Source organism: Labrus bergylta, chromosome 7 (genome assembly GCF_963930695.1).
Source record: "Labrus bergylta chromosome 7, fLabBer1.1, whole genome shotgun sequence".
In the NCBI taxonomy this organism is placed as follows: domain Eukaryota; kingdom Metazoa; phylum Chordata; class Actinopteri; order Labriformes; family Labridae; genus Labrus; species Labrus bergylta.
In genome coordinates this window covers 31,475,667-31,499,666 of record NC_089201.1, presented here as the reverse complement: position 1 = coordinate 31,499,666, position 24,000 = coordinate 31,475,667, and the positions used below count along the sequence as shown (strand labels likewise).

Here is a 24,000-nt window from a genome sequence, read left to right as displayed (position 1 = left end):
GGTTCATCTGTGTTGGGTCCATAAATATTTGCAATAGTAAAATTAGTATTGTTAATGGACGTGTTTAAGATGATGTATCTTCCTTCTGGGTCAATGATGGTGGAGGAATTAGTTAGTGATATTTTCTTGTGGATCAGTATGGATACACATCTTTGTCTGGAATTATAAGAATTGAATTAAAAAAGAAAATGTCTGCAACGAAAAGTGTTTGACTTCATTTTTACATCTGATGGTTGAAATTGGAATGATTTTCTTTCTTTGTTTACCGTAAAATCCGGAATATAAGTCGCACCGGTATGTAAGACCCACCCTGCTTTTAAGGTCTCTGAGAGAAAAAAAAACTTTAAACTGTTTTCCTACGTGAGGATTTATATTGTGTTCAGCGATGTCTACAACGTGCAGTTTCTGTGCAGCTGTGTCGTTCTTTTAGTTCCGTCTGTTTTCACTTTCGGGAGTTTGCGCTCCTACTCGCTACAGTACGGTAGTTTAGCTCTCAGCCTGCAGTGAAAGTTGTGAGGCTCAGACCTGCTAGCTTGCAAGTCGCGCTGCCTGACTCCGCTGGTCACTCTTTAACTTTAATATAGGACTCTTTCAATCAAAAGAGAACTCCACAAGGTTTATTTACAGAACAATATACCACTGTTTTCTGTAAATGTATGATTATGACCTCGTGAGGGAGAAAAGATGTGAAAAAAGTCACGCAGCCAGCCTGGTCTGTGTCGCTGTCTTTCCCAGCACAGCGTGCACTCAGCTTTCAATACACAATGAATGGGGATGTGTTTTTAACATAGACTGTAAGGTTTTTAATCACCCAGGTCGCAGTGATAGGGGCCGCTGCCCCGCTGTAATGACGGTGCGTGTTTTAGTATTTTATATGGGTATATTGGTCGCACCGGTGTATAAGACGCAGCCGACTTTTAAGATGAAAAAATAAGTATTAAAAGTGCGTCTTATACAACATCTCAGACAAAACAAGTGTTTGACTTTATTTTTATGTCTGATGGTTGAAATTGGAATGACTGTTTTTCTTTGTTTAATTATTCATAATTTATCTAAAAATCAGCTGTTCAGGTGGTAAAGAGTGAAATATACAACAAGTTATTTTTTATATATATTTAGGTTTAAAATGTAAGGCTTTAAAATGCTACCACTCTGTGGATAAAACCACAGAAGAAGAAAATGGACTTCAGCATTAAGATCCTCAGTGTGGATCATTTGATTATCAGCCTGAACTCTTCAGTTTAGTTTCACATCATATGAATCTGAACAGAGAAATTAAACCTGTTGTCTTACCTCAGAGTCTCCAGTCTACAGTTTGGACTCTTCAGTCCCTCACTCAGCAGCTTCACTCCTGAATCCTGCAGCTTGTTTCCGGTCAGGTCCAGCTCTCTCAGATGGGAGGGGTTGGACTTCAGAGCTGAGGCCACGACTTCACAGTGAGTCTCTGACAGTCCACAGTAAGAAAACCTGTCATGACATTAGAATCAGAATCACCTCCTCTTAAGACTTCTGACTACGAAAAAACACCATGACAGTTCATTCTATACAAATCTGTACAGTAAGATTGACTACAGACCATATACAAGAGAGAGTGAGAGAGGGGGGGGAGGGGAGAGAGAGAGAAGAGAGAGAGAGAGAGAGAGAGAGAGAGAAAGAGAGAGGGAGAGAGAGAGAAAGAGAGAGGGGGGAGAGAGAGAGAGAGAGAGAGAGGGGGGGAGGGAGAGATAAGAGAGAGACAGGGCGAGAGAGCGTGTGAGACGCTGCACAGACTTTACTGAGTTCTGGTCAAGTTGAGTCCATTTTCTTATTTAGTAAGTACTCAGCCTGTCGTTATGTTCCCTGTAGATAAATTGTACTATACTGGTACCTTCATCTCTCTCTCTCTCTCTCTCTCTCTCTCTCTCTCTCTCCCTCTCTGTGAGATCATATTACTGCATGTCACTATCTGTAAATCTCAGTTACTAACAACATCATTTCCTGGGAACTCCTGAGCTCTCTGAGCTCCCCCCCTCCCCGTTCCCTATCCCTCTTCCTGCATCTTATCCCATCTCACCCTTTCCTTTTTTCAAGCCAGGTCCAGTCTTGGCACGAGGGCTGTTTCATCATGAGCCTGGGATCCTGCTGAAGATTTCTGACTGTTAAAAGGAAGTTTTTTCTTCCCACTGTAAATGTTGCTGCTTTGCTAAAGTGCTCATGATGGATCTTTAGGTCTTTGTAATATTGAAATAAGTAAAGTCTTTTTACCTGCTCTTTTGTAACATTAAATAAGAGTAAAGTCTTTGACCTGCTTTTTGTAAAGCGTCTTGAGATGACACTTGTTATGAGCTGGCGCTGTACAAATAAAGACTAATTGATTGATACTAGGCATATTTGCGAGGTGAGAGCTAAAATGAGATGTTTCCTCATTTCACACAGATTTTTTTTGCTAGATTTGACAAATTGCATCATCTAAATTAGCTGGTTCTCCTTTTTCATTTGACTGAAAGCTGAAATGTTAACAAAGGGGCAAAGTTACATTGGGTTTAGGTACCAGTGCAGTTTCCTGTGAGTCCATCTGAACATTATGTGGGGTGAAGTGACTCAACGTGCGGTCACCACTGAGATCTTCTTTTTAACGCGGTTATTCATTTTTGCGGTTACCGCGACAGCCCTAGTTATAATGATAATAATATTTATTGTAACAATAATCACTATTGTTATTACTGACACTAATAGGATGATAAAAGAAAAATAGTAAATGTAGGGATTATTATGAAACAAATGACCTGTGACCTTGAAGTTGGTAAACACTAGATCTAAAAAAAGACATATTTCACTCACAGCATTTAAAGCAGCTCAAGAAAACTTATAACAAAATACAAGTGACTGAAGAGTTTGTTAATATTTCAGATAAACACTGTTTTCAAAAACCTAGATATTGTATAGTATATATTTGAAGAACTAAACGGCTTATTTTTACTCATATTTAATCACATCTGGACTTACTTTGCCTTCCTGCAGTTCCTCACAGCTGGAATCAGTCTCTGTCGTCCCTGGTTTGATGTCTTGTACTTCTTCAGGTCCAACTCATCCAGAACCTCCTCTGACATCTGCAGCATGTAGGCCAGAGCAGAGCAGTGGATCATAGAGAGTCTCTTTGATCTGTTCTCTGACTTCAGGAACTCTTGGATCTCCTGATGGACTGAGAGGTCGTTCATCTCCGTCAGACAGTGGAAGATGTTGATGCTTCTGTCAGGAGAGATACCTTTACTGTTCATCTTCTTCAGGTTGTTGATGACTCTCTGGATCATTTCTGGACTGTTGTCTCTCCGACCCAGCAGGACTCCTAAGAGTCTCTGGTTGGACTCCAGAGAGAGGCCATGAAGGAAGCGAACAAACAGGTTCAGGTGACCATTTTGACTTTTCAGGGATTTCTCCATGGCACTCCTCAGGAAGACTTCCAGGGATAAGTCATCACTTTCAGGAGTTTTAAGTTTAAGTTTTTTAATGATGTCCATGTCTTTAAGGAAAGCCTTCACTACACCTGTGTTCCTGTTTGTCAAACAGTGGAACATGTAGACTGCAGCCAGGAACTCCTGAACGCTCAGATGAACAAAGCAGTAGACTGTTTTCTGGAGGATCACACACTCTGTTTTGAAGATCTCTGTACAAACTCCTGAGTACACCGAGGCCTCTGTGACATCAAGACCACAACGCTCCAGGTCTTCTTTATAGAACATGATGTTTCCATCCTCCAGATGTTCAAACGCCAGCCTCCCCAGCTTCAGCTGTTGGTCGGGTTGAGCTTCTGTCTTTTGTTTCTGTTGGTCGGGTTGAGCTTCTGTCTTTTGGTTCTGTTGGTCGGGTTGAGCTTCTGTCTTTTGGTTCTGTTGGTCGGGTTGAGCTTCTGTCTTTTGGTTCTGTTGGTCGGGTAAGGCTTTAAAGATGTCCTGACACTTGATTGGAGTCTCATGGAGGGTCTTCTTTTTAGAGTCTGTCTCAGTCTGTCTCACCTCATGTTGGGTGTTCACCTCTTCACTCTGTCCCTCTGTGATGTAGAGCTCAGTGTAGATCCTGTTGAGGAGGGTTCTACTTCCTGTTTCATCACTTCCTTCAGTCACATGTTCACATCTCTTCCTCAGACTGATCTTAAGTTCATCTGTAACCTCCTGCAGACCTCTATCTGCTGAAAAAAAAGAAACATATCCTGAGACTGGATTTATAAAATGATCAAATAAACAATTTTTATTATTACACATTAAGCACACTGCATGACACAAAAACATCCCTGTAATAAATGTGTGCTGCTACAAGAGAAATAAAATATACTGAATATAAACTGACAGCAAGAATCAGATAAAATGTAAATGTTTCATTTAACTACATATCAATGAAAATACTAACTGCTTTGTTTTGTTTTTAGACACAATGACTTCAGTCTTACTTATTACAGTGCTGGACTTACTGGATATCTGCAGTCCTCCTCTTATTTTAGATCTTTCTCCACACTGGGGACAGGAGGACTCTCCTGATGAAGTAGACTGGTCCCAGTATGAGGTGAGACACTGTCTACAGAACCAGTGTCCACAGCTGGTAGAAACTGGATCTCTTGGGACGTCCTGACACAAAGCACAGCTGGACAGCTGCTCCTCCACAGAAACAGACCCCTTTGTTATTCTGTGGAGATAAGGGAAATCATAAAGCTGTGAAAACTGAGACTGACATTTAGAAACCAGTGGTGGACTGAATCAAATAAAGACACAAAAAGCAGTGTTTTAAAAAGGTGTGCCATGTCCTCCGCAGTGAGCATGTGCAGAAGTCTGTCTGTGTAACCATAGAGTCTACCATCTGAGTCCAATAACTGACCTACAAGTGTGATGTTATTTTCAACCAGTTTTCAAAAAACAGGGATTCATTTTTGTAGAGAATGTCCTTATTGTTCCAGATGTAATATCTGTGTGGAGAGAAGTTATGTTTCAAGATGAGAGACCAAGTCAAGAGTATCTGTTTATGGAAGTTGGATAGTTTGATTGGGATTTTACTGATATTATAGTTGCACAGTAATAAAATTCCAGGCCACCAACTTTAGAAAAAACATAATTAGGAATCATATTCCATAGAGATGTTGGGTTATTTAAAAATGTCTCAGCCTGTTCACTTTGAATGTTAAGAGCTGTGAAGTCTAAAAAGTTCAAGCCCCCACATTGACTCGTGTTTATTGTCACGTTCTTTTTAACATAATGTATTTTGTTTTTCCACAGAAAGTTAAACAACATATAATCAAATCTGTTGGTTACATTTTAGTCAACATCCAAAGATAGAGCCGGATTAGTGAGTCTGGAAATGCCCTCAGCTTTTGAGAGCAAGGTCCTTCGTCTCAGAGATAAATCTCTTTGTAAACAAGAGTTTTATCAACGATGGGATTCAAATTTAAGGTGCACCTTATATTTTGCTCCTTGGTGATAACTACTCTCAGGTATGTGACCTGGTGATTCACTGGATTATTACAAATATGGGGAACATTACAATCTTTAACAGCCATAAGTTCAAATGTTTAATATTTAGGTTGAGACCTGAGACCTTTGAAAAGTTATTAATCAGCTTTATAGAGAGCTGCACACTGAGCATGTGCAGGAGCTGTGTCATGACCTGCACACTGTGCATGTGAAGGAGTTTAAAAAAAAACGTAAAATCCTAAATATAAGTTGCACCGGTATAAGACGCGCTGTGTTTTTGAAGGCCTCTCAGAGAGAAAATAAAGTTTACACTGTCTTCCTGCGTTACAGTTTTTATTGTGTTCAGCGAAGTCCAAAACCTGCAGTTACTGTTCAGCTCTGTCACCCTTTTAGTCTGTTTTCTCTTTGTGGAGTCTGCTCTCCTACCAGCTACAGTACGGTAGTCGAGCTCTCAGCCTGCAGGGAAAGTTGTGAAGCAGAGACTCCTAGCTTGTGATCTCTCTGCCCGACTCCGCTTGTTTCTCTTTAACTTTAATAAAGGACTCTTTCAATCAAAAGAGCGTTCAACAAGGTTTATTTATGGAACAATATCCTACAGTTTTCTGTAAATTCATTATTATGACTTCTTGAAGGAAACGTTTTGAAAAAGTAGCGCAGCCAGACTGGTCTGTGTCGCTGTCTTTCCCAGAACAGCGTGCACTCAGCTCTTAATACACTGAGGGCCTGATTTACTAAGGTCCCAAGTAAAGAGAACTAAACTGTGTGTTCACTCCAAAAAATTGCACGTTTGGTGAGTGTGTGATTTTCGGGTGATCTACTCAGAAAGTTTGCGTGAATGACACCAGGTGTAAACCTTGTGGAGGCGGTACTATTTAAGTTAGGCTTTTGTGTGTTCTACTGGTTTACGTCATGGAGAGTTTGGACGGAAAGCAGGACGACTGCAAGCACAAAATAGGTATCAGTGGAAGAGGTAAATGAAGGTACAGTATTTTTGAGTTATAGCAGATAAAACTGAATATTACTAAAAGACAATTTGACTTATAAGAAAACCTCTGCATTAAACAGGGCCTCTCTTTTCTTCATCTTTTGAAGATGAATTGTCATACATTGTGCAGGAGGTGTGAGCTGTGTCCTCTGTGGCGCTCAGGCGCGACACTCGGCACATTGTTGAGCACCAGACAGCTGGCCAGCGCTGTGTCTGATCGGACATAAAGGCTCTGGAAAGAGGTATCGAAGACGGGGGTACAAGCAGTGGTGAGGTCCCCCCATCCAATCGTAGCAGCAGCGGGCTGTAGAGGGAGGAGACGAGCGCACTATGGAGAGGAGCGCACGAGCTGGGGGAGAGACGCACAGCCCGAGAAAAAATAAATCTCAAGTTTAAAATAAAATGTTGGTGAGAAGAGGGAAACAGGAAGAAATAAATGTCAATGTTGAAATTCTTTAGAATGCAGAGGCTGTGGATGTTCAGTTTTGTTTAAATAGGCAACAATATAGTTTAATCATGGTGTTTCCTGCTGTCATTCCAAACATATTAACATGTGTGGAGAATAACGTGATCTGTATGCCTTCTTTGATTGAGCCTATGTCTCCTCCTAACTTCAATAACAGCAGCCTGTTGTGTGTAACACTGGTCTCCTGGGTTAGCACGTTCTTTTCAAAGGTGTTAAATTCAGACACCGTCACAATCACCTCAGTTTTTGTCAGGCTTGGTAAATCACAATGCGTGTACTAACTTAACTTATTTGCATTTTCTCCTTTCTAGGGCAGAAACGCCCCATATTGAATATTCATTAAGTCAAACGTACTAAATGGACAATGCGTGTTTTGCTCATATGAAAGATTCAATCCTCACAGCGTGCTGTTAGTAGATCAGTTAACACATTTTTTGCTGGTGGTATCAAGTTTGCACACGTTTTAAGACACACAAACCTTTAGTAAATCAGACCCAATGAATGGGGATGGTTTTTTAATCGCGTCCGGCCGCACACAGTGATGGTGACTTCTGCACCCGCGGTAATGATGGCTCATGTGTCAACACTTTATACTGGTATATTAGTTGCACCTTTGCATAAGACCCAGACAACTTTTAAGATGAAAAAAAAACAGGTATTAAAAGTGCATCTTACACCGGATGTTACTGTACTTCAGTAAAAAAAAAAAGATCTCATTGTGTAGTCATGTTAAAAAAATAAAAAAAGACAAACAAAGAGTGGACACAACAGAAAAAATGATTGAAAGAAAACGATCACAGCAGATCTCACTAAACTTCAGGATCAGTTTAAAAGACTTCTTCCTGCAGAATCACAGAGAAGACGACTAGATACACAACCAAAGAGTCAATACTGAAATCATATTATCTTATCTATAAACATATAATACATATATATAATCCTTAGTATGTTGTTATGAGTTCAGTGACTTTCTCTGTATGATCACTGTGTGCAGGTTGATGATTAAAAACAAGAAAATCAACACATTATGGTGTTCAGGACTCTTTTTTTAGCTTGACAGTTTGGTGATTAAAAAAAGTTCTCTTACTGTGGATCTGAGGGTCCTGGTTCATTACTGAAGATTAGAGGAAGATCTTTAGACCGGTCACTCTTCATAGAGAGACAGCTGGACAGAGCAGACTCTGCTCTGTTCTCCTCTTTGTCTCCTCGATCACTCATCTTCTGATCTCCAGATTGATCAGAAGACAATAAAAGACGTTCATGCAGGTAAAACAACCTGAGGACAAAATAACAAACATGTGAGACACAAGCAGGAAAAATGTGAAAGATAGAAATGGTCAAGTGTCCACATCTCATTACCTGATGTGATCCTTAAAGGTCCCATATTATGCTTTTATATGCTCTTTAGTGTGTTTTCCAAGTGTCCTGTGCATGTTTAGACACATCTATGTGCAAAAATTCAAAGTCCGCGGAAACGCGGCTTCTCCTACGTCCTCCTGTTAGCAGTTCTAGCCCCCCTCGATAAAACTTTGTCAGTGCGACGTCATTGTCAGTGTGAGATCACTGATCTAAGCCCATTGGCTCGTTGTGGCCCTGCAGCTCATGTTGAAATTTCCGAGACGCGTGCTGAGCAACTGACCAATAACGACAGAGCGGATCTGCAGACCAATCAGAGCAGACTTGGCCCACGTGGGGTCTAACAGTGTGGGCTCAACAGAGTGCAGCTGACTGACTCAGAGCGTAGAGGGAGCAAGGAGGAGCAATACATGAAAACACACACTTTTTTCGGACTTTAGCTATTGTGAATGTACAAAAGTAGGAACATAGATTAAATATACAAACCCCAAAAAGGGCAGAATATGAGCTCTTTAAATTGATTTTCTCTTCCTGTTGCTAGGTTACCATAGTTAACGTCTGCTTCCCTCTGTAATGTCTGTTAGGTGTGTTTCAGCTCTGTGTTTAATATTTTCTTTAAATCAAATAAATGTCACCAAGAAAACGAGAAGTCCTGTCCTGACTTCAGCAGCAGCTGATGCATTATATGTTATATGCATCTTTTCTGTTTACATGTCGATGTGTTTTTCTATTGCTTTGCAATGGATTCTATTGTGAAGATAGCTGAATGTGTGCAGCACTTTGAGCCCAAGACAAATTTCACCGTGAGGACAATAAAGAGCATCATATCGTATTTAAAACAGGCACTGCCAAATCCAGCATATAGAGCACCATTGTGACCCTCGCTCTGCCACTGTGGTCGGTAGGTTGAGTAAATTCACCCGCCACTGCAAAAAGACACCCGTATGTGACGAGTGCTGATTTCCAACCCTGTTTTATACACTTCTAGTTGTACAAATGTCCTAAAGGTCATGGTTGCTGTTAAATACTAACATGTTAGTTTAATGTTTAAAGTTTAAGACTCAATGTCTTGTTATTGGCATTATTCAGGGCAGATCAGACGGACAAATCATGTTAGGATCAAAACAAACTGCACTGAGGTGCTGCATCAGGTACTTAGGCAGACAGGAAGTGAGGGAGAGAGTGCAAGGAGAAGCGCTCTGAAACGGAGGTTGTGGACACAGGCCCTAATTCGATCATACACAGGTTCTATTTTTAACAAATTCTCAACAATGGAAGTTACTGGTTTAAACATTGTGGACGTGCTTTTTTTGTGAAATAGCTATACAACAGTTTGATCAGGAGCTGCAGCCTCTAATTTTCTAACCTCATTATTCATGTAAGGATCTGATTGGGTGGGGCTGCTATGATAATGGGTGCTGCGCTGATTGGCTGCACTTACAACAGCATGTCACTGAGTGGTACGTTAAGGGTGCACTCACACGAGCAAAGTTGTCCTGTCCACTGGCCTGCACTCACACTGCTCCAGGACTAACCGGGCCTGAGCATGGTTACCCCTTACTTCGCTCCTCAAAACATGTGTGTGAAGTTTCTTGTTCTAAATCCACTCTGATCCTGTATTTTATCATGTCTATAAACCCCTCTATTTCAGCCCTGCTCAGAACAGGCTGTTTCTGTGTCTGTACCTTTAAATATGTAAATGAGCTGTGTCTGACCACGCCCCCCTCTCTGGAAGGGCTCGGGTGTACTCGGTCTTTCTCGCTCCATGTCCTATTGTTTACGGTGAGAAGGCAGACTCAGAGGGCAGAACAAACACCTAGCTGTGGGAGTGTCACCCACCTGGGGGAGGGGCTACTGCCCTTTGTGATGTCATGAAGGGAAAATCTCCAAACGGCCTGTTTGAGCACACATTTTCTGAAAAGTGGAGCAGGCAGAAGACGGAGAGGATGGACTTTTCTCATCATTGGGGGGTTTGTAGACGGACTAGAGACACATATTAGAGGAACATGGGGAAGTGGATTTTGTGTAATTTGTGACCTTACTGTTGATTTGTAAATAAGGTTATTTAAATGAAGCTGGTCAAGAATTTTACTTTGGAAAAACAGTTGAATCATCTCCAGTGTTTCATTTTTGTCAATATTATTCAAAATGATATTCTTACATACAAATGTTCATACCTAGTTGGATAGCTTGCAGTGTTGTCTCTCCCCAAACCCCACAAAATATAGTTTCAATACAACATTGAACAGAGTTGATCAAGACACGACATGAACTAGATAGCTTCATCCTCAAACTCCAACATAACACACCCAGTTGCAGTTGGCATGGATCCCTGTACACGAACAAGCAGAAACCAGAAACTTGTGGTATGAAATGCAGAGAAACCGGACTGACTAGGGTTTGTTGGCAGAGTACTGCAGAGCTACGCAGACACACCAACGCACAAATATGTAACGCTAACAATGGTGGAGTTTCAACGCAGAAGTAGCCTATACTGGTAAAACAGCTTTAACCAGACATCATGTTGTAGACAAGATGCGACTGTACATTGAAATGCCATAGAAACGCAACACTACACTTGTGTAATAGGACTGAGGTGAATATCTGACAGTAAAAATAACAATTTTTCATGTAAAGCTTTGTGACCAACCCTGATTCTCCTCGACTGTTTTCTGTCTGATTGACACTGACTAATAACATCCTAACAAGTGGGAAACTGAGAGAGAAGGTAAATCCCTGAGTATAATCTGAGGCTAGCTGTGATTGCCTTCAGTTGAACATTAACAAGGCGATCACTTTAGTTTGGTGTTAAGCTTGTGATTGTGGCACAGAAGAAAATGTAGGATATATGTAGTTTTTATTTCAAAGACACATTTCTATGTTATGACAGTTGAATGAATGTTCAAACAGATGTAAAAAAATAAACAGTACTCACTGGTGTTAAACTGAAAATCTGCTGTTTAGTTGAGAAAAACTTGATGAATTGGGTTGGATTTGTCTTTGGAGAGAGATGGAGAGACTTTTCTAGACTGCAGCTCTGCTGTGGCTCAAATAAACTGTTACTTTCATATCAGATAATGTGATGTTGAAGCGTCAGTGTTGCTCCTCCTCTCAGTGTCACTATAAGGGAGGGTTTAATGCGTCTTTGGAAAACACATGACGAAGCTACAAATAGCTTTCGTAAAGCATGAATGTTTTTTCATGAATGGAAATGTCAGTCTTTACACTCTGTAAGTCATGAACACACACATAGGCTGAAGTATACACACACAGGATCCTATGGACATGCACTAATGGAGAGATTTCAGAGTGACAGAGCTGCACACGGTGGGCACTCCTGAGCTGATGGTGGGGAGGGGGTTTGGTGCTCGCTTGTTCACGTTCAGTCAGTGTTTCGTTCACTGAACGTACTGACTGAAGCTCCGACACGAATCACTCACTGACTGAGAGAGACTCAGAAAGTAACCTAAGCCCATTATTATTTTTTAATATTATTATTTTTTAAATCATTTTTTTGCCCTGCGTATATAATTTAAAATATAACTGTTCTGGCATAGAATATATTCGTTGCCATGCATCTTTTCTGCTGACATGTAGCCTATATTAAGTTAAATTTGCCGGCTCTGTGACAGACTTTGGAGGATTAAGGGAAGTTTAATGAATTGAATACATGCATATATCTGTGAATATATGAAGGATAGGAAGAAGATGAGGGTGTGTGAAGGAGATCCAGCAGAAGTTCAAACTCCTGACTGAAATTCCTCTCTGACAAATCAAAGTATTCCAGTAAAGTCAAAGTAGGCCTATCTGTACTGAAGCTCCATGAAGGAGACTAATCAGACCTTTAAAGACTTTAACACTAACATGTGATCCATGTCACAGCTGTTTTATAGAAATATGATTATTATCTTTGCATGAAGTTTCAGATTTCAACTCCATCACCGCCAACACCAGAACATTTGGAACAATCAGCAGAATCCAAACATTTGTACTCTTATTTCAAATTATCCAATTTGTTTTTTATTGATCTTATCTGTAAGTTTTATTTCCCAACAGCAAGACTTAAATGTTTGGTAAACCTCTCGGGGGCTCAACGTCAAAACTGAGAAACATCCTGTTTAGTTGGTCAATCTATGTCATATTTACTTATATTCTGACTCATTATAGACTAAATAATATCCTTACAACAGAAGACAGGTCTCAGTATGCTTGAATATAATCTATAAATAATATTAAACATTTGAATATTTCTTGAAGACGATTCAGAGCAGGACATGAACGTCCTCACTGATTATTATTATGTCCCTGAACGCAGCAGTCAGAGCCACCTACATGTGAAAACGTTGAGTAGTAATAATACATTACAGTTCCTGTTTTCAGTCTGCTCACTTGTCTGAAAAATAAAACTGATGGCGCCACCTGCTGGACAAAGATTCAAAGCTTGATCCAAACAGCAGCCGAGCTCTTATCCAGCTGCTTCAAAGTGAGCAGCCTGATGACTCTGCTGGAGCCAGATTCACACGTAGCCCCGGCCGGGTCACACTCCTGTTCAGGTTTGATCTCTAAAGAGAGAGAAACTGGTCTGTAAGGCATTCAGATATAAACTACTGTAGGGTAGAGGTCACCGAGGGGCGGGCTGGAACAAAGAAAGATCACTTGTAGTCTGTCTGTTGATGTCTCAGTATTTTTGCTGTCTTTCTTTTCTTATTGTATTTTGTCGTTGCTGTCCTGACCTTGTCTGTTTGTTTTTTCTGTGCCTTATTTGTCATGTATATGTCACCAGTTTGTCACGCTATTGCACCTCATTAAATGAATGAATGAATAAAAACCATTCCTGAGATAATCCACTGCTGGTACGGAGGTGCTCTCTGCCTCCTGTGTGTGAACAAAGAGTGTGTGTGTGTTTGAAGATACAAGTATATCCATCTCACATAGAACTGTGTTTGTCTTTGATTGAAATGGGGGCGGCAGTTGCGGTAGAGGGTCGCCGGTTCAAGTCCCTGGCCTGGTAGCTGGAGAGGTGCCAGTCCACTTCCTGAGCACTGCCCTTGAGCAAGGCACTGAACCCCAAAACTGCTCTGGAGCGCTCGCTGTGGGCCGCCCCCTCACTCTGAGACCTCTCCATTAATGCATGTCCACAGGATCCTGTTTGTTCATGTGTGTGTTCATGTTTATTAAACAGAGTGATTCATAAAGGATCAATTCAAAATGAAATATGAAACACACATTGTGAGTGTGTGTAGTTGTCAAACTGAAAGCAGACATCACAGCCGTTTTTACATCTGCACTCCTGAAAACATGGAAATCATTTGAGGAGGACTGCTCCTGACTGCAGACGCAGCACTGAGGGAATGCTACTTTCAACATCAGGCTACTTTTAGAAAATGACCAACCCTGCCTTTAAGCGTGATATTGATTTGAGGTCATATCGCCCCGCCCTGCTAACCAGGCTACCGGAGCAGCAGCAGCACGGCGCCATGCTTCCTCTCCTGAACACAGACAGAAGAGAGGGAGTTGTTTTGATACAGCTGATCATTCAAATATCTAAAAGAAGTGATCATTCAGATTGGGAAATGTACCAACCTTCCTTGTTTGTGTGACTTTCAAATAAAACACAGTCCTCTCAACCTCACACAGTCCATGTTTTCTTGAAGAATAATTCTCTCAGGTGTTCAGAGTTCAGGTGTGTAGCTCCAGACGCCGCTGCAGCTCAGGCCGTAGTTCTCCTCTCTCACACTGTCGGGCAGCTCAAACTGAGCCAGCGGCCTCAGGAGGCGTCGGATGGCGTGCTCCTCAAACTGAGCTCTTCCTGGATCTCCGATCAGGACTTTGGTGCCGTGGGTCTCCATGCAACGGTTCAACCAGCCGTGCAGGCTGGTGGCGAGGGACTGGTCGGAGAACATGTCGCCCAGCAGGATCAGGTGGAAGGCGGCGGGCGGTGAACCGATGATGTTGTGGGTGAGACACACAGGAGGCTGCAGGCCGTTCAGCTCACTGTTCATGTGCGTCGCCACGGCTGCCACTGGAACACAAACAGGCGGGTTAACACGTCACAGGGTTAGGCTTCAAGGAATCATGGTGTTCATGTGTTTCTTTTAATCACAGCAGTCTATATACAGGGTTCACACTCTTTTCCAGGGATCATTTTCCAGGACTTTTCCAGGACATTTTCAGCCATGATGGAGCTGGTATGACAGTCCGTGATCGTGCCACGCCAATATTAAGTGTAGTCTTTAACAAGGTTAATCACACCCACTGTGAGCTACCGCTTCAACGGTTAAACATTTAATATCATGTTAAGGTCCATTTTTTACACTTAACAACGCAGTATTATATTTGAAGAGACAATGCTAGCAAACAAGAAACTTTCAATGGATTCTTGTTCCTCGTGTCCCTGGCTGTACCCCTGAGAAGTTTCAGCAGATTTTACTGGAGACTTTTTTAAATGATTAAAGTTGAATTCTGGTCAAATTGCATAGAGACGCTGATATTTTAGAACATTTTAATTCATTTTTCTAAAAAACAAGAAACTTTCAATGGAAAGGTCTTCTGGTTTCTGTTTGTAGTTCATTTAAAGTCCCCATGATACTGACAGCAGGCAGAACATTATCTGCACTGAGGACCACCTCCCACAGACGGGATTCTGACAATGATTTGTTTGTCTTAAGAACCAGATACATGCAGTAAAAAAGTCTGTTCTAGATAAAAACTCATTTACAGCCACAGATCTGCTCGACTCTGTCACAAAAGCTGATGATTGTTAGATTCCCTGCATTCCTGAAACGCATCAGAAACCATCGACCCGGCCTCCATGGAGGACAGACCTGACAAAGCTTCACTTTTCATTTCTTACAGATCTGCACAAGGATGCAGCCTCTAGTGGACACTCGATGAACTGCAGGATTTTACACCTCAGCATCGGCTTCATTTTTAAAGACTGGAGGTTTCTGCTTAGTTTGACAAAGTGCAGTCTGAAAGCAAACCGAACCAAATGAAAAATGCAGCAATGTTGCAGCTCAATGATAAATGGATTGAGCTTGTAAAGCGCTTTTCTGGTCTTCTGAAGACTCAAAGCGCTTTTTACACCGCAGGTCACACCTACACATTCACACCCTGATGGTAGAGACTGCTGAGTAAAGAGACCATCAGAAATAACTAATCCCTTTCATAGACACACATACGCCACTGATGAAGCAGCGAGAGCAATTCAGGGTTCAGCGTCTTGCCCAAGGACACGTCGGAGATCTGGCTGCAGGAGCTCGGGATTGAACCCCCAAACCTTCCGGTTGAGAGACAACCGACTCTACCAACCGAGCCACAGCCGCCCCTGAATCGCCCAAAATTTCATACGTTAAAATGAAATAATGTTGAGCTCCATCACAGCTTTTTGACTTCTTGCGTCAACCATCTGAGACCTCAGCCAACCACACGAGAAAAAAACCTTCCACCCGTTGACGACATACAGCGAATGTTTTAATGTTCCTATCAAAATAAGAGCCTGAAAATGTGTCCATGCTGTGATGTCATGATGTGAGTAAATAACACAGTAGAGTAAGAGATGAATGAATGCTTACTAGGGTCGATGTCGTTAGCCACTACATGAGCGGCACCGCACAGAATGGCGGCGATGGCGGAGGCTCCGCAGCCGCTGCCCAGATCCAGAACGGTCTGACCCCGACACACTGCGGGGTGGTCCAGGAGAAACCTGAACACAGAGACAGAAACAAACAAAACAGCTGTTTAGGTTTGTGAAACCAACGAGACGCCAGAGTCACTTCCTGCTCCGTCCCACAGGTCGGAATCAAACCTACGGTCTCTGCACATTGTGGCCCTCGAGCTAACCACTAGGCCATCGCCACCCCTTTATCTTAATGACTTTGTTGCATAATTTCAACGTATTGAAGCGACTGCTCAAACTAATCTTTAAATGACAGTGAGCCTTTGTCCCAGGCGTCTGATGTGTTAGAAGTCCTTCACTAAAAGGTGGCTAAGGTCCTGGACCTCCTGACAACACTAAAGATCTGCACTGAGCAGCCGCTGAAGTCCTGAAGTCAAACACTGGAGCTCAGAGAGTTTAGTGAGAACAATAGAGAAGACGAGGGAACCAGCTGAACAATTGACTCAGGACTTTTGCTTTTATATCGTTATTAAGACGTCTCCTACTGAGCCAAGACACATGCACATTTCAAAAAATAAATCAACCTGTAGTTGGTCCGAACTTCATGGTGTCACGTCCAACACGTCTTTATGACTTCATTCTCGGTTTGGGAGGCGTGGTCTCATTGGACAAATCATCATTATCATCTTATTTCATTAAAACTTCATTAAAGATAGAGTCGGTATCTTTTCAAAATAAAATACAGACTTCTCCTAAAGCTGCTCCATTGTCCCTTCTGGGCCTCCGTACATGTGTGGTGGTGACTGTGTCTGCAGAGACTCTGTCCTCTCACTGGATTTTACTGTTCTGCTTTGTTCTGGTTGACTCAGGATGTTTCTGGGCGGAGCTGGTGTGTTTTGTAGTGTCTCATCTGTATGCATGTACCTTATATTCTCTAATAATCAACATTTATGTCAAGTAGTCATGCTGCATAATCATATGTATCTCAGTAAACTGTATCTTAATAAACTGAAACTGCGCCTCAGGGTAAAAATGCATTTAGCAGAGCACACAGGAAGGAGCCCTCAGGGGAGGGTGAAAGAAAGTTCAGTACAGCAATACAGAAAGGTGAATCCTTAAAGTTACCAATAAAGATGAAGTTGAACAGATCAGATGGTGAAAAGAGGGCGTGAAGAAGCTTGTCCCCACGCCCCTGCAAAGCCATACATACTGTAATCTTTGTCTGTTTTAGTCTCTTCAGTTGAAGGGCTCACTGCTTTATGACTCCATGAATACAGCTTCCTGTGCTCATGTTCTTTGGCCTCCAGGTCCGGTCTCTGAAGAGGACTTTGCAAACTTTAAGGACTACAATTACACCGTGAAGAAAACAGAAAATAGATTCAGAACTTCAAAGTGTTGCGGCTTCATTGGGTTCGGATGTAGGTTTAATCTGGGTCCAAATTTGATACAAAAAGTCACTACAGTTTCCTCCAGACAATGACAGCGCACAGGTGAGTGGAGGAGTGGATACAGTTCAGTGATTGGACGAGATTCAAACCGGCGAATATGACGGACGTGGACGTAGCAGCAAAGAAGAGAAAATATAATCAGAGTGAGGAGAAACACCACAATCATTGTTCATTTTAACTGCATTAAAGTTCATATTTTAACACCATATTTATCGACTTTAAAGGTCACATATTCTGCTAAACCCACTCCCCCATGTTCCTCTAACTCTAACATGTGTCTCTAGTCCGTCTACAAACCCCCCAATGATGAGAAAAGTCCATCCTCTCCGTCTTCTGCCTGCTCCACTTTTCAGAAAATGTGTGCTCAAACAGGCCGTTTGGAGATGTTCCCTTCATGACATCACAAAGGGCAGTAGCCCCTCCCCCAGGTGGGTGACACTCCCACAGCTAGGTGTTTGTTCTGCCCTCTGAGGCCGCGATCACACCGAGACGCGCCGCTGCAGACGCGGGCGCTCATAAATACATTTATTTCGTTTAGATTTCCAAGGTAATTCTAATTAGAGGAAACCATGGACCTAACTTCATATTACTTTACTGGAAATGTATTCAAGAAATGAGCAGCTATTTATCACCTGCTTCTCTGGAAATAGCAGAATATAATTACTCGGTGATCATTTTGTGGTGAATTGTGATTTCATTTCAAATAAATGATTTGATAATTGTCACCTACTTACCATGAAATTTGGGGGTAATTTCAAAGAAATTGGAAAAAACAGTTACTTACCAATTAGGACTTGCTTACAATTAAGATCGGGCATTATTTCAAAGAGGTTACGTGCTAATTTTCACTCAATTGTCATGAAATTCAGGGGTAATTTCAATGAAATCAAAAAAAAGTTTGTCTAATTATCACCTAATTACGACGAAATTTGCGGACCTGTAAAGTGTTACCTAGATTTTTGTACAATTCAAAGTGTACATATCATTTTCCAGTAACTTTGACATTTGTCGTTTGAATGATTTACAACGGGGATGTAAAGCAGCTGTGCACCAACAGCTGTTAGTGACGTCACTACTAAAGAGGTGAAAGGTGAATGAAACAGGTATATTAGAGATCTCACCGTGACAGCGCCTGTCCTCCGGGCCAGTAGATCGCCCAGTACGGGTCCTCGTAGGGCCACAGTTCGGGTCTCTCCGTCCAGAATCTGCAGCTGGGAGTGAACAGCCTCAGTCTGAGCTCCGGGGTGAGGCTCTGCTCTCCGACCACCTCCGTGTTTTCACCGATAAATCTGCGGCTGTGAGACACACACCTCCGTCTGAATGCTGTGAACGAGCCTTTAACACACCTGCTCCATGTAGAGGACTTAAAGAGTCCAAACATGACCAGTTAGCCACGGAGCTACTCGTCAGAGCCCTTCTTATGTCTCTGTCACCTTCTGTCGTTTTTTAACATCTTAAAACCCGATAAGAAATGAAAACACACAACTTTCTTCTTCGTTGGCTGGCATCCAAAAAGTTGCATTACTGCCATCTGCTGGATTTAATTATTACTCACATTCCTAAATCCTCCTCAATAAACCTGTTCTCAAGAGAGATTTAAACAAGCATCTTCGTCCTCTCCCTCTCTCCCCACACTCCAAAATACTTTTTACATCTCTTCTTATGAGTCCCTCTCTCTCCATTTCTGACATCATGTTCTGTCTATGTGCTACATACTTTCTACATTTAATAACTACATGTTCAACTGTTTCTGCTAGATTGCATATCTCACAAAGACCAGATGAATGTTTTCCAGTGATATGTAGAGAGCTATTTAAATGACTGTGACTGATTCTTAACCTGGACATTACGACCTCCTCTCTTCTGTTGCTCCCTCTGTATTTTACTTTATCTATTTCCCTCTGAATTGAATATAAATGTCTTCCCTTTGTCTGATTGTTCCGATATTGTTGCCATTCCTGTTTGATTTTACTCCATGTGACTCGTTTCCCCTCTGACTGAGATCATTTGATGTTAATATCAATCCTCTCTTTCTTTACAGCTTCCTTTGCCAACCTGTCCACCTTTTCATTTCCTGCTATACCTGAATGTGCTGGAACCCACATGAACATCACATCTGTCCCCTGTTTAACCACCTGGGAATGTGTAAATATGATTTCATATAATACATCTTGACGACTGTGAGATGATCCTGATTGAATACTGTATAAAGCGCTGACTGAATCACTGCATATCAGCACTTTCCTTCCTTTCATTTGCTCAACACATTCTAATGCAACTAAAATGGCGTACAACTCTACTGTGTACACGTTCAGGAAATCTGACGTTCTCTTCACTACTTCAACCTTGAACCTTTTGGGATAAACGCAGCTGATCCTGTTGCATTTGTCATCGGGTCTTTAGACCCATCTGTGAATACTTGTACATGATCTCCATATCTCTGTTCTATGTGTTCATAGAATTCACTCACTAAATCAACATTTCTTTTCCTTTCCTTTATCTTTAGTAACTCCAAGTCTACTTCAGCTGTCTCAAGCATCCACATTGGAACTGGTGGCCATAAAACAGCTGGACTGATATCCTTGTCATACACTCCCATATCTCTCGCCACTCTATCCCCTATCCATCCAAAACTGGACTTAATTGTTCTCTCTTTTTCCCAGCAATCCTTTAACACTGATTTTGTTGGGTGACTATCTCCATGTCCTCTCAAGTTCAGCCAATAATTAGCTAATAGCTGTTTCCTCCTTAAACATAGTGGCATCTCTCCTACTTCTACCTGAAGTGCACATATTGGAGATGATTTCACTGCCCCAATACATATCCTAAGAGCCTGTGCCTGAATCATTTCTAACTTTGCAAGTGTTGTCTTTGCTGCAGATCCATATACCACACTCCCATACTCAATCCTAGTTCTAATTAACGCCACATATATATATTTTAAGGCAGCAACATCAGCTCCCCTATCCATTCCTACAAGACATCTCATTACATTTATTACTTTTTTATAATAAAAAGAAAAGGAGCTTCATAACAACAGGAATGGAAGTGGAAGAGGTTGAATAAAAAAGGGAAATAAATAAATAGATAAATAAATAAAGAGATAAAATAAGGTTAGTAACTCTCGCGCTAAGTGACCCAGATAAATGATTAGTCTTTTCACTTAGTGGAAGTTACTAACAAAAGAACAAATGCTGCATGAGAGAAGGTGACAGGTCAGAGGAGAAAACACCAAGATGAAGTTTGATAATAAGTTCAGTACAAAAAATAAAAACACATCACGGCACAAAAGCCAGAAGTATCTGCTCCACAATTTCACCCTTGAACATTTACAGCGTGGTCGGGGTCACAGCTCTCTCTGGGGGATTAATCAAACAGTGACGCTCTCCCAACAGAACAAGCTGGACCAAACGGATCAGTGCGCTCTTTTGAACTTACTGCAGAGCGAACGCTTCACCAAATCATCTAATAATGCAAAACCAGCCATGATGTAACATTTCAAAGTAACGCCTGTCACAGCCGACTTTTTAAGGTTTTCACACCAATTAGGCAACAGGTCTGTTTCAAACCACACAAAATCACTTATTTTGTGTTTTGAATTTAAAAAAACTGGGAACATGCATCTAGGTTGAGATGGATTCTGGCGTGCTGTGACACTCGTGGTGCTTTTTATTTGTAGTTTCAATGTTCTACCTCTAGATTCTGTGTGTAAGCATGCTCAGAGCTGTGCTTATATTTACACACATTTCTAAGTAAAAGAACAAGTTGATAAATTCCACTCTTTGCGTGGGAATGTTCTTACACACTCATTACTCACAGATCCGTGCTCACACACTGTTGATAGATGAGCCCCCTGATTTTGTGCTTCAAACGTTCGTACACACGGTTTAAGCACATATCTGTTAGTGAATGAGGCCCATTATCTTTTGTTTCTCTGCAACACGTTCAACTGGATGCCTCATTATAGAGAGCGTAATGCTGCAGCTCCCCCTGGTGGTGAACCTGTGTCAGTGCTATGTGAGTCCTTAAGATGTGATCATGTGAAAGCCTCCCCCAGTTTGAAGCAAAGAAATAAATCATTTCACAATCTTTAAAAATCAGATATATTTATACAATTTACTATATTTATTTAATACCACATTCTACTCTAATTCTGTGTAGAAGCAGCATGTTTGTGTGGACAATATCACACTGTGGAGCTGAATGAAATGTGAGTCTGTCTCAGAACACTTTCACTAACAGAGACCGCACCTTTACTGATTGAAATAAAGAGTAAGAGTCAGGTGAGGGGGGAGAAGGACAAATGTGTGGATCTTTGTGGAAAACAAAGTTTTCAAATACAATTTCAAATACAAGCAGAGAAGAAAATTACAGAGAGCAGACAGAGAAATAATCTCTTCAGATCGATCAGTCTGGAAGAAAACTGTGGAAACAGTGACACCTGCTGGCAGAAAGCAGTGATAGCAGCAACAGAACCTAAACATGAATTATTATTCAAATAAAACCCTCCACAGATTGAATTTATTTCTATTTAAAATCCTGAGATAATAAAAACAGAAGGTTCAAACATCAAAGTGTAATAAACATCAGAAGTTAAAAATAAAGATAGTTTGATAACGTGTCCGTTGTTACCCTGACATGATGAATGAATATCAATGATTGAGTCTGCATGTTATTCAGCTCTTTTTATATCATCTCATATTACATCAAATATTCAGGTGCTGACTCTGCACCTGGATCCAGACATCCTGTTTGTAGTTCTTTTAAAAACTCAGTGAAGCCTCCTCTTTGTTTTGATCCAACAAAGAGACGACTGATTTATTATCAGACGACCAACGACTCGTGGTTAAAAGCAGAACTTCACACTTTAACTTGCACAGGTGGAATCAACTTCTACTGTTATCTGTGAATATGAGTCAATGAATAACCTGTACCACTACACATGTCCACAGGGTGGCGCTGCAACAGAAACATTTATATCCAAATCAAAGAGTTCATCTTCGGTTGTTGAGTCATGAAGCAGTTTAAATTCAGAATATGAGAATAGAAAAATGTCCGAGGTCATGGTCCTGTGTGTGACGGTGGAGGTGATCTCAGAGCAGCTCAGACTGCAGCACTGAGAGTCATCTGCGCTGTGATTGGTCCGTCAGTCTCCCAGTAACACAGCCCAGTTAAAGACTCACCAACACACCAGCTGCTGCTTCCAGCTCTGTGATCAGCAAGATCCTCTCTTTAAAGACTCACCTCCAGCTGTTGATATAAAAAGAGATAAATGAGAGATTAGACTCTGAGAGAGACTTCATGATTATTCTGATCATATAATATCATCGTTATCATGATTATTCTGATTATCAGTGATACAGAACATCCAGTATGAAGAGCAGCAGGGACTTCAGTCCTGCTCAGAAGTGAAGTGGGCGTGGAAAGTAGCACGCCACCTTTCAGCTCTCGTGGTCACTCGTGTTGGTGACTTGAAGATTAAAGGGACAGAGAGTCCTTGAAGGCATCATCATGTCACAGACAGTTGAGTGATGTGTTTACCGAGAGTCCTTGAAGGCATCATCGCGTCACAGACAGTTGAGTGATGTGTTTACCGAGAGTCCTTGAAGGCATCATCGCATCACAGACAGTTGAGTGATGTGTTTACCGAGAGTCCTTGAAGGCATCATCGCGTCACAGACAGTTGAGTGATGTGTTTACCGAGAGTCCTTGAAGGCATCATCGCGTCACAGACAGTTGAGTGATGTGTTTACCGAGAGTCCTTGAAGGCATCATCGCATCACAGACAGTTGAGTGATGTGTTTACCGAGAGTCCTTGAAGGCATCATCGCGTCACAGACAGTTGAGTGATGTGTTTACCGAGAGTCCTTGAAGGCATCATCGCGTCACATACAGTTGAGTGATGTGTTTACTGAGAGTCCTTGAAGGCATCATCATGTCACAGACAGTTGAGTGATGTGTTTACTGTTGATTCATGTAAACTGTGTTTAAATCTAGCAGCAGCAGTTTCTGATTTTCTCTGCCTTTTGGGACAGAAATAACAGCAGACATTAAACACACCTTAAAGAGTTATTTCCACCTGGATGAACTGCAGTGTCTCACAGGTGTGCTGTGTGTAATCTGTCCCTGTGTGTGTTACGAGCCTTGTGGAAGAACAATGTGAACCTGTCTGTGTCTGTGCATCTCACCATCTTACTAATGGAGCCTTTAAATAGCATGGAAATACTGCACCATGACTTTAGAGCAGGTTTTTGTTGGTCCATGGTGCAGCTGCTTTCTGCCCCCTGAGACAGCAACGCCCCACCAACACACCTGAGCACAGGTCATGTTAAGACCTAAACACACTCAGGGGAAAGAGGAAGTGCTGATTCAACGTTTACTGATGTAAAGGTTCAAGTGATTTATCTCAAGTGTCCTCACAGGGAAATGAAAAAGTGTCCCTCTGAAGAACATTTCTTTGTTTGGTGCAAAGTTAACAGAACTTCACGTCATATTTCAGAGATCATTAAACTGAATTTATTCTGACTTCAAATAACAGAAAAGTAACAAACATGAACTTTGCTCTAATCAGTTTGATGAAGAATGTCTAACTGCTCTCAATCTGAATGGCTACTCCTCATGTCTCTTATTTTTCGTCGCTTGAACCGGAAGTCGTTCTGTGCCGCCATGTTGATGGACGTCTCAGGTCTCTT

At 41.6% G+C, this 24,000-nt stretch overlaps 2 protein-coding genes and 1 long non-coding RNA gene across 3 annotated transcripts in view; all 3 read right to left on the bottom strand.

Annotated features, from left to right (window-relative positions):
- Window positions 1–24,000, bottom strand: part of LOC136179609 (NLR family CARD domain-containing protein 3-like) — a 265,362-nt gene that overhangs the window by 13,158 nt on the left and 228,204 nt on the right. The gene's annotated exons all lie outside the window — the stretch shown is intronic.
- On the bottom strand, window positions 12,303–19,700 carry LOC136179738 (electron transfer flavoprotein beta subunit lysine methyltransferase-like). The gene is made up of 3 exons (XM_065957394.1): window positions 18,430–19,700; window positions 15,817–15,947; window positions 12,303–14,264 (listed from the first exon to the last, which is right to left on the bottom strand). Exons 1-3 carry the CDS (start codon window positions 18,687–18,689, stop codon window positions 13,915–13,917), a joined length of 741 nt encoding a protein of 246 aa, XP_065813466.1. The 5' UTR covers window positions 18,690–19,700; the 3' UTR covers window positions 12,303–13,914.
- LOC136179637 (uncharacterized) overlaps window positions 21,406–24,000 on the bottom strand; it is a 3,981-nt gene continuing 1,386 nt past the window's right edge. The window contains exon 2 of the long non-coding RNA XR_010666610.1: window positions 21,406–22,558. This is a non-coding gene — a long non-coding RNA (uncharacterized lncRNA). The remainder of the gene's footprint in view (window positions 22,559–24,000) is intronic.

Excerpts from the sequence above, each read along its gene's own strand:
- LOC136179738 (XM_065957394.1), bottom strand. The coding sequence starts at position 18,689 with ATGTTTGGACTCTTTAAGTCCTCTACATGGAGCAGGTGTGTTAAAGGC. Across the intron at positions 15,948-18,429 it reads GGAGGACAGGCGCTGTCACG|GTTTCTCCTGGACCACCCCG; the intron begins GTGAGATCTCTA and ends CTCTGTGTTCAG. Across the intron at positions 14,265-15,816 it reads GGCTAACGACATCGACCCTA|TGGCAGCCGTGGCGACGCAC; the intron begins GTAAGCATTCAT and ends TTTGTGTTCCAG.